This window comes from Trachymyrmex cornetzi, unplaced genomic scaffold (genome assembly GCF_001594075.2).
Source record: "Trachymyrmex cornetzi isolate Tcor2-1 unplaced genomic scaffold, Tcor1.1 scaffold346, whole genome shotgun sequence".
Classification (NCBI taxonomy): domain Eukaryota; kingdom Metazoa; phylum Arthropoda; class Insecta; order Hymenoptera; family Formicidae; genus Trachymyrmex; species Trachymyrmex cornetzi.
Genome location: NW_017298173.1, coordinates 101,780 through 115,894, shown reverse-complemented (window position 1 = coordinate 115,894; position 14,115 = coordinate 101,780). Strand labels below are relative to the sequence as shown.

Sequence of the window (14,115 nt, the reverse complement as noted above, 5' to 3'; positions counted from 1 at the left end):
AAATATATTTATATTTAGAGATACAATTTTTTTTCATACATCTTACACGATTTTTATTAGCAGCTATCTGCGTTAGTAGCTCTCGTGGCCGATGACCCCATTTTTTTTCTTCTGCATCACTCTCACGTTCGCTTTGACGTGGAAAGGGTTCGATTATAGCATTAAGGTAGTAGCTTAACGCCCCGGATGGCGGAAAACACGAGAGTTATGGCTCGTTAAGTATTGCGGTACCTACTACACAGGGGAATACACGCGAAGTTAAGTAATAGTGTACTCGTCGTACAACTAGCTGTATGAAACAATACGATGTATTTTTTACCGCAGAGATTTTCCGGCCAACTTGGAAACTATATTACTACGTTGTGTGTAACATTATTTATACGACAGTATTTATCTTGATATGATGTTAAATAAGTAAATAAGTATAAAATTCGCTACCATTTGGAAAATCAAGATACCGCCCGTCCGTTGAAGCATATTAATTAAAAAGTAAATGTTTGAAATCTTCCGCTGTAAAGTTAAACATACCGCATTGGAGTCAAGCATCGACATTTACTACGCAAACTTAATGTTAAAGTACAAATCATATTAATTGAATACTCAATCAATGTTATTCTACTGCCAGTTATTACACGGTACTAATAGTGGCAAATGCTAGCATATTTTATCCATAGACGTGTATACATAACGATCCGCTTTAATTTTATACAATTCTGTATCTAATATACCGAATTTTTAAGTGATATTTAGAATATTCGTCCAAATTATCGAAAATGCAATTTTCTTTTATTATTATTATTAAAAATTTATTATAAAAAATGTTCACTGCATTGTGTAACATTTTTAGCAATTGTTTAGCAATTCTGTTTAACATATAACTGATTGACATGTTGTTATTTTTTATTAAGCATACAATTTTTTTGTGGCTTTCTTTCTCGGTTCTTGAAAATTATAAATTTTGAATAAAAAAAACGTATTTTGAAAGTTTATTCTTTATACATACAAGAATTACATCGAAAGTAATAAATTTCTTATACATTAGAATTTTTATTATTGAAAAACCAAATAAATTGAAACTGTTCGAGGACGACTAAAATCATAGATCGTGTCAATATGACCCTCAATTGAACGTAACAAGAAAGAGTTGATAAAATATTTAAGGCAAAAGAAATTGTAAACAAAATTGCAATAATATGGAGGCAATCCACAAAATAATGCGTCACTATCTTTTGATAGCTAAAACGGAGTTCTACTATAAGGGAATATTCAAAATTTCTAGAATGACGGAAAAATGTATACAAAAAAATCGAGATGACGTAGAAAGATAAACAAAAGTCTGTAAATTAAAAATGCACTTTACTTTTCAGTAACAAAAAATCAGGGATAGGAAAAAGTGACGCCGTTAATTTTGCCATCACTTTTTGTAATAACGATTTAGTAATGTAAAAAAATAAAGAAAAAGTAACTCATCATTTATAACATATTGACGCGTTTACATGCTATTTTAACTCGTCGCAAGTAATAAGTTACTTTTTTCAATAAATAACTCGTAATGGTGACAAATTGCTTTTAAAAAGTGACTTTTCCAACCTCAGCTTTCAGTTAGTTATTGTTATCGCCGTAAAAAATTGCAACATTTTTACCAAATCGATATTATAAAAGAAACAGCAAAAATAAACAGCATTACTTACTTCTCATTTCTGTACAAAAATTTAATTTATAAAAAAATTGTTACTCCTTACTTTCAATAGTTTTTGTATGACCCGCGTGTTATTTTACAATATTGTCATTAAATTACAAATGGTTAAAAAATTCATAGTCATAAATTCGTAGTAAAAAATAGCGATATGAACTTCACTCCACGCGATGTTACTATAATTCTCTGTATTGGCATTAAATTAACACCAACATAATCGATTTAACACCATGGATTTTAAATTCATAGATTCATGATGTTAAATCCACACCATGATGGTATCGATATAAATATCACAGGTTTTAAATTTACATCGTGTTGGTATTAATTTAATTATGATAATATTTAATGTTGGTATTAATTTAACACCATCATGGTGAGTATATAGACACCGCATGAATGTTAAATTCACACCGACATTTTTAAAAATGTGTAGTTTCTGCTCTTTCCTCTTCCATTCTCATACACGCGTGCGCGTGCGCAATTCACATGTATAATATCAAGAATCTCAACTCTCGACACAATTTGGCAAAAGTTGGCACAGTACAATGCAGCGGATATAAAATACACCGGCGACAGTCGGTCGTTTGACAAGACGAAACGTTATTCTTCGAGAAATGTCATCGTCGAGGATGGTCTTCATTATGTCTCGCTTCCATAAGTCACAACATGAAGATTTCGAGTCGTGCGTGTCGTAAAAAAACGACGGCTATCGCACGGAAACGGAAAATCGTGAAAATCTTAGCACATCGGGGAAGACGGCTGCCTTTGCTGTGCGAACCCGATGAATTTCTCGTTTGTGCAATTCAGCCGAGTAATCTAATGAGCAAACGCCGCGAACTTGGCGCATGGACCGGAAATTGAAGTATACATTATGAAACGTGCCATTGCCATTGGTACGGTGTTTCCTATGCAAGCCGCGTGCTGCCGTCGCCGTCGCCGTCATCGGTATCGTCGTCGTCGCGATCGCGAAACCAGGTCGCGCATGTCGCGCGCGCCCGGGGCTTACCCCCGAATTCGCAAGCTTCGCACTCGAGGAATTGCAGTTTTCTGATTCGCGGCCGTTCCGCGGCCTGTAACGATGAATATTTAGCGACTGGTATGTGACTCCGTTGAATATCCGGGTTGAGTCGAAGGATCGTTTTCAAAAGGAATTCTTCTCAGACGAACATAACTCGCGAAACAGGGAAAATATAATTTATTGAGTTTGCCAGATATATATCCTTTAAATGTCTTTCTCCGCATTACCCGCAATGCCATTTCTCTCATAATAATTTTTCGCATAAATCCCGCGCACCCTTTATACAGAGGTAATAGCAGCGACGTTGGATTAAAAACGCTCACGGGTTTATCATATGGCGCGCGATATAAATGAAATATAGAGTTACACTCTGTTATACCGCGATAAATGTGATAATTCTAATTTAAATTACTCGTTTCTGTGTGATATCCGTAGTGTATCCTGAGTGTAGTTATTGTTATTACTTTTGTCCATTTATAATTATATATATTCCGCGTGGCGCATTGTATTCACGCGTAACTTCTTCGCGGTTACAATTTCCGCAAAATTATCGAGTCTCACATCGTTGGATAATAATTTCTCATTACTAATCGTACATATAAGATGTGAGAGTCTTCGTGATAAACTTTGATCGTCAAAGTTGAACGTAGCTTTTAGCTTAAACTATAACACCACTCCCTGCTGAGAGCTTTAGGATGACAAACCGTCGCGAATTGACGATTCAGAAGAGTTTCGTTTATTTACGAGTACTCTGATAAATATGACTGTAAAATTTATGTTTGACACACACACACACACACTCTCTCTCTCTCTCTCTCTCTCTCTCCTCTTCTCTCTTTCTCTCTCTCTCTCTCTCTCTTCCTCTCTTTCTCCGATCTCTTTTGCTTAACTTAACTGGTCAAACTTCGTCAGTGGATAGAATTTACGCGCATAATTAATCTTTTATACAACAGGGATTAATTAACTCGTGCAAATTTATTCGCAGCCAAAGGTTCTGTACATCCATCGGTCCCTATTATCATGGATACTGAGAATGGATGATGCGCAGTTCGGAAAGCGTTATCATCGCTTGAAATTTTATCGAAATTATGTGTAACATCAAGTGTACGACAAAATTACATTTTGGTAAAAATTCTGTAGTTAAACAATTTCGAAAATCAAAGGATATGAAATAAAAGTTTTTTCTCTATAAATAAACCAATTCTATTTTATTAATTTGTTCTTTTTGGAGAATATATTTATTTTTCATATGCATTCTGTACTGTATGTTTCTGTAATATGCGCAATATAAGATTAAATTAAACAATTTTCAACCGCAAAGGAGTTTTCTGAATCAATTTCAAATTTTAGCATAGATTATTATTATTATTCACTACAATAGTTGTTTTGCGTGCTAAGTTCGATCGCCGCAACAATATAAACGTCAAAGCGAATGTCAAGCGCCTATACTGATTTTATAATTATATCACTCATATAAAAAGACGAAAATTGAAAATTATATGAACATTTATTTCTCATAATGGGGATTGGTTGAAACTGTCGGAAGAACCATTGCGTTTATTAAACGATATAAAATTGTACTCGTAATTAAATCTGAATTAATAGCACCTCAGATTATCCATTTCATATTATTATATGTATTGCAACAATTTTCGTATTTATCGTCTAAATATAAGTACTCATGGTATAAAGTGTCCATTATACAATGATTGTCTCTCTCTACGTTTTCTGTATATAGACAATAATTATACGATAAAAATCTTAATTTAGATGATTCTGTTGAAACTCAGATGGATATTCATTCTGTCAGTACTTAATGCTTTCATATATTTCTACAAAAAAGTAAAAGAGTATTCGAGTTATTAGGGAAAATGAATTATAATGGAATTATTTCGCTACGTTCAAAGAATGCTCGAAATATTATTTCATATCTTTTAATTTATAATTTTTTCATTTCTGTGTTTGCGCAGGAGTGGACGGACTATAATCTCCAGTGGAACGAGTCCGAATACGGTGGAGTGAAGGATCTTCGAATTACGCCGAACAAGCTTTGGAAACCGGATATCCTCATGTACAACAGGTAATCTGGCCTCGTTACATCTGCGTAGAAACTCTCATTTTGTATTGACAAGTCAGTAGCTTCGATTAACAAATTTGTTAGGAGCATTTCAGTCTCGGGCGCGAGAGGAGGGTTGGCCAGTCCCTCCCATAATAGAATTCTTAATTGAAATGGTCGGACAAAAAACCGCGTACTAACTACGCTCGTAATCATCGTGTTAATAAAGTGTGCCGAGTAAAAATACGCATCCACAGTCTGATTTCCCAAAATTTCGCGCTCTAAAACTCGGAAAGTATTTTAATATTTGAGACGATCTAATTGCGTGAAGATATTTGAACGAAGATAATTTTGAATTGATAATAACAACGTAAAAAGAGAGAGCAAAATCTAATTCTTCTCACGTTATAATAATCGAAGAATAACGGTAATCGAAACTGTTGAGACGCGAAAATAAATATACGATGAGTTATATTTACGTTTTATGTCAAAAATTTTTATTCCTCTACACAATATTAAGTAATTCATCGTGATTTAGCTGCGATTTGCTACATATCGATGAGGTTAACCCACGGGATTTCTGTTAGCTCGGTCGCGATTCTAGGCTGTCAATATTTCAAGAGTTACCGTTTACGCGAAATCGTTAAAAAACCGACAACCATACAAACAGTTTTACATCGACTCGTAGGATCCACATGACAATCGCAACAGTACAATCGCAATCGTGAAATAATCTGGTGCGACTTTATTACCGTAAAAATAAAACTGCACGAACTACATTTGCTCCGAGTAAGCAGCCCACGTTGAATTTCTCCGATGGATTTAAAACAGCTGCCACTTGTCCGAAAGGCACACCCCCTCTGCCCTCTTACGAGAGAGAATTAAGATTTTTAAGAATGTCTTTTTCAGAAAAGCTGCGACGGCTAAGAAATAGCGCGGCAGTAGCGCCACTGCAGCAAAAGTTTTTTCATTAACTTTAAGTTCGCTCCCTTGGAGACACTCCATACGGGGCGTAAATTATTTTCGATGTATACTTCGTACTCTTTTCACGTGCCGTTACCGTATTGCGAATGTAGTATTAAAAAAAAAAGAAAAAATCGAAGGGTACGTAACTTTTATCCTAGTGTTGCTTCGCATCTCTCTTATTCGAAAGTATTATATATATTATACATATACATATATATATTTCTTTTATATATATTAAAATTCCCTGAAGTGCATGCATTTACTTGAATCCTAGTAAGAGCCGAGTATATATTATACATTTATATACTCTTGTACTATGTATATCTTTACATTTTTCATTTGTAAATATTGTATCCACGTAATTATTGACCCCGATCGTAGAAATTTTTCTTATATAACGGATTGACTCGCTTCTTGCTTCGTATCGGTCTCTATACAATTTCTATTTCGTCGCAAATAATAACAAAAGTACGAAGTCGCGAAGCGAGTCGAACCAAACTTTCGAACGCAGTTATTACGCAGATTTTAATTGAAAGGCTAGAGTATATAACGAGTTGCATAAGTACCAGTCATTTTCATTTATCGAAAAATTCTTAAGTCAACCATATCGTACGTTTCGCGAGGAAAAGCAGAGATTTGCAAAGAAAATTGTTTGGACAGTCACTATTTTATGATTGAAATGGCGAACTCGAAGAGCGAACGCGACGTTGAGAAAAAATATCAAATCATGAATCACGTCCCCGACTTAAAACAATCTCTTCTTTTTTTTAGAACGATACGCCGTGGCTGGCTTATAGTCTCAGCCATTCTCTCTATCATAGCCTCTAGAATAATTAGTCTTAGGTATTTATAGGCTACTAGTTATATATAATACATACAATTTCCAGGCTGCTGTACGTGAACGCATTTATGCGATTCACGTTCGGCGAACCGCAAAATTAATACTTCCGTCGCCCGCTGCCAGCCGATTCGCGCGATAACAAAGCGGACAATGTTGATCGCGTGATCGGCCCGCTTCATCGTGTCCGTTCTCGTGCCTCGCACTAATGCAATGCGGCTGATGCATAAGTTACAAGTTTTTGATCACCTGACGCGGAGTAATCAGATGGAACGGAATGCGATTTGTTACAAATATTAGGAGAGAACATTGATAATCGGGTGAAAAACTGGTTTTCTGTAAATTTCGATATTTTTTTTTTATATCGACAGTAACACAACCACTGTACACTAACTAATCCTGTCGTGATTGAAAACGGAATAGCGAATAAATTCGGGCGGTTTAATTATAAAAGCGGCGGATGAAATAACAGCGTTTCGATTTGGAGGTTGAACCAGATTCTCCCTTCCCTCCTTCACGTACGTTACACGCTCCGATTATTTTCGATCGGTTCGTGGATATTCGTCGTTCGACCAGGCGTAAATTAGATATTCGTCACCAACTGTCGACGACTATTGGCTTGGACCGAATTAACAATCAAATATGATTAGGATCGTGATCCATATCCGGAATGAAATTTCGAGCCAAGTGGTGCAGCTCATAATGAAACACTTTTTTTTCTTACAAAATTTTAGATTAAGTGTAATCGAGAACTGCGTTTGATCTGGTGTATCAATCCTTTCCAAACTCATACATTATGATCACAAACGAAACGCTTGTATCATATTGTTAATCGCTCCTAATAAAAATAATCATCAGAAATGGAAAAGCGTGAAGAGATAATTTCTTTTAAAAAGTGCAAATAGATAATAAAACTATATTGTTAAAGAAATAAAGAAATTTATATGAAGTTATTAAAATTATTTAAACAGACGGCGCGCGCGAAGAATAATTTTTGACTACGCATTTTAAATAAAAACGCTATTAAACAAAGTTAAATATATAAGTATCTGAATAGAGGTCAGAGAATTAAAAATTAATTAAATAAGTAATAAAAAGAATCAATTAGCCAGGCAACGATGTTAATGCAAATTAAAATAATTACAAATTTGTCTATGCGTTTCGGTTTATATTAAACCATCTTTTTAATGAATATTTTAAAAACTGACTTACAATAAAAACGTATGTATATAAACTTACTAGTCAATCGCTATATAATAATAGATCGCTCAATAAATTTTTATACATTTCGTTTAGTTCATAAACGATTTGTGATGGTAATTATTTCTGGTGTAAAATTAAAAATAGTCATAACAATTTGAATCAGGCTAATTTAATAATAAATTGGTAGTCAAATAGATATGAAGCAGTGATGCATAAAGCAGTGAATCAAACGATCTATGACATTTAACCGTGATAAATAGGAAAAGGAAAAGACAAAGCCGTGCCATGGGGACACGGCAGAGAAAGACAATATGTAGACTGATCCGAAAATGCAATGAGAAAAGTGAAAGACACTAAGTGGAAAGAGGAGGAAATGGTCAGCCAGACAGACCGAATCCACCTCCGACCGCAACTAACAACTATCCAAGTTAGCTAGCCCGAGGTCGGAGTGAGAGAAATTTCTCGCTGGGAACTGCCGGCGCTCTGGTAAAGTGTGCGGGATCACTTCAATTAATTAAAGTCTCGTCTCGGGGAAACTTTGCCTTTGTGGGTATCATGGGAGCGTACAATGACTCGGGACTACCGGACGACTTTCCCGTGACCGACGCGCAAACCGAAAATTAATTTTTCAAGAACACACGCGCTCTGTAAGATCTTTTCTTTTTTGGTAATGATTTAGACACAAAAATACGAATTTTTAATTTCTGATACGTAGCGAATACGAATACGCGGCTCCAAAGTGTAAGTGATGGCTTGTTAAGCAAAAGTGACATTAGAGATCGATAGGAACACTGATGACTGAACGAGTTAAGCTTGGATTTCGATGGGTCTCTCCAGTGATCATTTTCAATTTGCTGCTTGTCCCTCCGCGAATACCGAGATCAATTTGTAATGGGCGCTTATTGTTTTATCGACGGTTCGCCATAACGTACTGTACTGTCCCGATGCAATCGCATTTATTCGTAATCATTCGTGTCGTGTTTCATACGTGTATAAATGTGCGTTCACAGAGGCATTCATAAGAGGAAAGATATTTAATCCTAGAATGCTACCGACATTGAGTGATACAGTTGTTGTTGCTATATTGATAGGTAAATTTTACGTGCTGGGGAAATAGGCTACTTTTAATTAATGTAATATCAGATTTTCGTACATTTCACACTTTTAATGATAAAATATTTATAAGACTTATATCTGGATTAGGAAAGTTATCTTGTAAAAGTAACTATAATTACAGTTGCAGTTTTTTCTCTAAAAAATAACTAGTTACTGTCGTAAATTATCATCATAATTTTATAAGGATTTAAAGTAGCTAATCGTTACTTTTCAGTCACTTTCTGTTAATTTATTGTAATGTTTTGCATTGCTATTTTAAATACAAGAATTTTATACATTTTTAACATTACTGATTTATTTTAATTATTATACTAAATATTCACACATATTAAAAAACTTTTAGCTTAATTCTTAATATAGGCATTTGCAGATGTGATGATTTTATCAGATGAAGATATATTCTAATCACAACAAATAATCACTGAGGATTTCAGTTTGATCAATCCATATTAAAGAAAAAGTATGAAATATATAAAATAATCATAAAACTAATTATTAAATTAGTTACCAAAAAAATAACTAATAACAAATTTGATTGGACACAGGGTGCTTTGGTGCACATTAAAGCTATCATACACAATTTGACATAAAGATATGTATTTAATAAAGATATAGGTGTTGATTAAACGTAAAATTTTCAACACACTTTATTGTGCTATATATATATATATATATATATATATATTAGATAAAACGTGTATTTTATAATTTAAAATATTTAATTTCACTTTTATACTCCGATTTAATCAATGTAACGGCTTTAATATGCATCAGTGCGCACTAATGTGTTCAACCGAATTTGCTATAAATTAAGTTACTGTGGTAGATAGAAAGAAAGGAATAAAGTTAAGTTACAGTTACTGAAAAAAGTAACTTTAACTGTAACTTTGTTATAAATAAGGAATTACTTCCCAACTCTAACCTTTATAAACACAAATATTTGATTTATTAACTTCAGCGGGAGGAAAGAGAATAAATATACTATCAAATTCAATTTTGAATGATATGAAGCTAATGGAGCACGTAGTCAAATGTCTCCTGTAACTTAGATGTGCTGTATACTGGAACGACATGCGGTATGCGATATAAGACATACGACATGCATTATATATCATAAGACAATTTTACTGCACACTCTAAAACGGTAAGACATTTATCGTTCGTCGTAATCTTTGTGCATACACTTACCTGTATCACGAAATTCCTTTGTAACGGATTTCCACCGTATGACCCGTAATATCACTCTTGCTGCAATCTTTTAATGTATAATTCCATAAACATGGATGTTTTTCAACTGCTTTCATAAATTTAGTTAAAAATACTAGGTCTTCCTTTGTATTTGCACTACAGGCAAAGTATGACTCTGAGAATTACTCCGGCTAACCACCAAGATTGTTACGTGACTGTTGGCGCCTCTTTTTAAATCCTCTAACTATGAAAGTCGTGCGATATTAATCTCGTGAAACATATACTACTTACCTTAAAATACGAATGTCGTAAGACAGATGTTGCAGTCGCGTTAGTGTACGGGTATTTAATATAAACAATGCATTTCATACCGCTCCAACCGATATATATTTTATAAGATATTTGTCGCATGTCGCTCTGGTGTGCGGCTCGCCTTACCAATAAAATATATAATAACAAAACTGCTTAAAAATTAAAATCACTTATCACATCTCTGTTATAACATTAATCATGTCCTAAACTGACATATAATATATTGAATTTTTAAAAGTTTGTTCCCGCTTGTCCTAATTTTTAGCATGGCAGATTGGACCTCCTGATAATCACTGATGATATAGATTAGCGCTCAATGATCTCACTCACTTTCACGTAAAATTTATGTACAATAACATGTTACAGTTAACATGCATTGGAATATTGTTACACTTTTAGAAAATGAAGAGAACGTGCACACACATTTATAGATTAATATAATATTGATTATAATATAATCATATACATATAACCAGTTTGCAAATAACAAATATTGGTAACACATAATTTAAATATCAGAGTAAAAATTAAATAATCTACGGCTAGTATGATTCTAAAATTTTTAATTGTATATATGCTTTCTGTGCCGTACACACAACGTGTGCATGTAAAACGTTGACCATGGGATTTTCATCATGGCAGACCGCAAATATTTCCTCAACCTCATTCGAAGCGACCAAGACACATAAATCGTCGCCAGAAATTACACCGTCGATTCTCCGATAAGTATATCGTAGGCCGCTAAATCATTTAACTTATGTGCTTCCATTATCGACTAAAAAAATTTATGGGGGCCTCGGCGAAAAGAACGGTTTATCGAGGCAGCTGTGCGAAATCTACCTGATGTCTCGTGGTTCCGATAGCATTCCACGCCTATTCCAAAAACAATCGCGCTTCATACAATCGACGAAATAACCCGCCGGTTCGATGATGCTTGATTTACGTGTTCACCACCGTGCATCGACTTTACGTGCGCCCGGTTGAAGCTCACGTTTGCTGTCGCGTCTACTGAATCGGAACTACCGTCACGTTCTCCATTGTTAAGCGCGAAATGTACAAACTCCGACCTCGCTGTTCTTAATCCTATGGACGACCCAGTTTCAACAACGCAATGTTTTTTTTCCTTCTAAAAAGCGTTTTATGAAAGCACTGTTGATGTTTACCTGTTTTTACTTGTTTAAGTTTACACAGAATTTTAATTATAAATTAAAATAATTTATATCGTACACACGATAAAATAATTTTAATTCTTATGAAAGGAGAGTACTTTCAATAGGTTGTTTCACCGGGACAAGTGTTAATGTTATTTTCAAAATTTTAATGCCACTTTTGCCACTTTATTGAGATGAGGAACGAAGATTCTTTGCCATCACAGCTACGTGAACAGGGATAACAGGAGAAGGTTATCTCACAGTATGTACTTATACTATATCCAACGCCCACAGAACGAATCCTGTGGGCGTTGGATTTTGAAAATATCGGTTTCGACCCTGTTATAGAAGGTAGAGTGTAAATAAGATAACGATAGAGAGTCCACTGTGTGCTTCCATTTTGTAACCGGCTCCGGGGAACGGTTATTCGCTGGTCCCTTCGAGGGAAAAGGCGCTTCCTACGGAAGTGTAAAGCGAATCCCGAGTATCCCGCTCGAAGGTACTTTCAGGCATTACCGTCAAATTTAAGCCGCCGTTAACTCGCGGGATTTGGTGTGTGTGTGCGGCTCGTAAAATCCGTTTCGTCTGAACAGCTTCACGGCCATGAGAGCACTCGTTCACCTCGAATTGAACAGCACATCGGCCGAGCTACTCCTGAAAAGTTTATGAAGCGGCCGCGGTAATGTCTTACTTGGTTCGCGGCCGAAACGCGCGTTCTCGCGCCCCCGATGTACTTCGGAGAATTGAAATAATCCTGTACATTTTGTTTTACGGCCCCGAAGTGATTTTCCTTACCCAGAGTCCATTTTATCTTACATTGTTATCTCAAAGATTTATTTTATTTATTTTACTGTTTTATATATATATATATATATATAGATTGTATTACATATGTCACAGTCAAAATGTCAACTTTAGTAAATGTACACTCACTAGTCAATATATATATTCATATATAGTAAATATATACATTGACTACAGCAGACTACAGGAAATGTATACATTTACTGAGTTAACACTTTGACTGTGATATACAACTGATAGATAAAAGAAAAATATGAGATTGTGCATTTAAGGATTATTGAGATCAAGAAACACGGTAGTGCCTCTCGCCAAGTGGGCGCGAAGCGCGCAACCTGTGTCTTTTATATGCGAGTCAGCGAGTTGCGAGCATCCGAAATTATTGGTTTTTTAATAAAGGCTGAGCCGATTGAGTTCTGAATATCAGCTCAATCGACAGCTTGGGTCCGAATTATATAATAAACGTTTATTTTACCTCTACGTATCCTACAAACGGAGATGTGATGCAAAATCCGAAATGTCAAAATTATATGTAAGATACATCATCGCCTCAAAAAGTCATCTTCTTTTCATATTTTCAACGGTAGATGGCACTCGTATATTGCTCTCATTAAAGTCACTAGATTAACAAAGTACCGCGATGAGAAAATTCACTGAATTAGCACTTGGAGCCAAAATGGCGTCGAAGTCCTAACCTGATTTTGTTAAAAGGTCGGAAATCCATACAGGAGTCTGAAAAAAGAAGAACCTGATTCTATTATTATCGAAAATGCCCAGATGCTTTGTTGTTTTACATAAAAAATTTTGTTATTTTAATAAAATTTCTCATTTTGTGATACTTCGATTTTAATTTTTTGAGATTAAATGTTGTATTCCATTGCAAATATATAAAAGATTCTTGAATAGAAAGATAAAAATACGTACTTTTATATAAAGGTATAACTTTTTCTAGTTAATTAAATGTTATATGTTGCAATAAAATATATGTTCTTTTTGCGATTTACAAAATACAATAGTATATGTTGCAAGAAAATATATATTCTTTTTGCTATTGGCGCAATTTAAAGATTTTATTTCATTTTTGTTTAAATACATACATACGTACTACTGAGGAATAATTTATAATAAAAAAATAACAATATTACTCTAGAATTATATTATTTATGTAACGGTTTTTTTTAGTTTATATAACAGTTTTGTATGGGTTTATTGGGAGGTACAAGCACACTTGGCGCCTTTTTTTTACCTTTTTGTAAAAAGATAATTATTCTATCTTGAAATCTGTTTAAAATTGAACACGGATTGCCTTTGAGAAATCTTTATACATGGATTATATATGGACTTGTTTATATGCTATTCATAGAAATTCAGGATGTCGCTCGAATTTGATGGTTGTCAAAAATCTTGTGGGTCTTGCAAAATAAGATTTAAAATTTGCACGAAGTGACACAACTCGGAATAAGATAATCTGAGAAATGCGAATACGTTCGATCGTATTATTGGCATATTTCGGTGTGAATTTGACAATGGAAAATGACGCGAATCAATAGAGGCAAGTCACAATGCGGCTATCCATTCCATTGTCGACGCGGCTGTACGAGTCATATATACGAATATTTTGCGAACCACAGCGGAAACATGAGCCGCCGCAGAATTCGATCGAACATAGCGAAATATATTCACGGAATTCACTGGTTGATCTATCCACAGATCCAATCCAACTGGGCTCTCTCTCTCTCTCTCTCTCTCTCTCTCTCTCTCTCTCTC

General features: G+C 34.7%; 1 protein-coding gene across 1 annotated transcript in view; it reads left to right on the top strand.

Moving 5' to 3' along the window:
• nAChRalpha6 (nicotinic acetylcholine receptor alpha6) overlaps nucleotides 1-14,115 on the top strand; it is a gene marked incomplete at its 3' end in the record, with an annotated part of 178,043 nt that overhangs the window by 113,366 nt on the left and 50,562 nt on the right. The window contains exon 4 of the mRNA XM_018510636.1: nucleotides 4,688-4,797. Within this exon, the coding sequence (XP_018366138.1) occupies nucleotides 4,688-4,797 (110 nt within the window). The remainder of the gene's footprint in view (nucleotides 1-4,687; nucleotides 4,798-14,115) is intronic.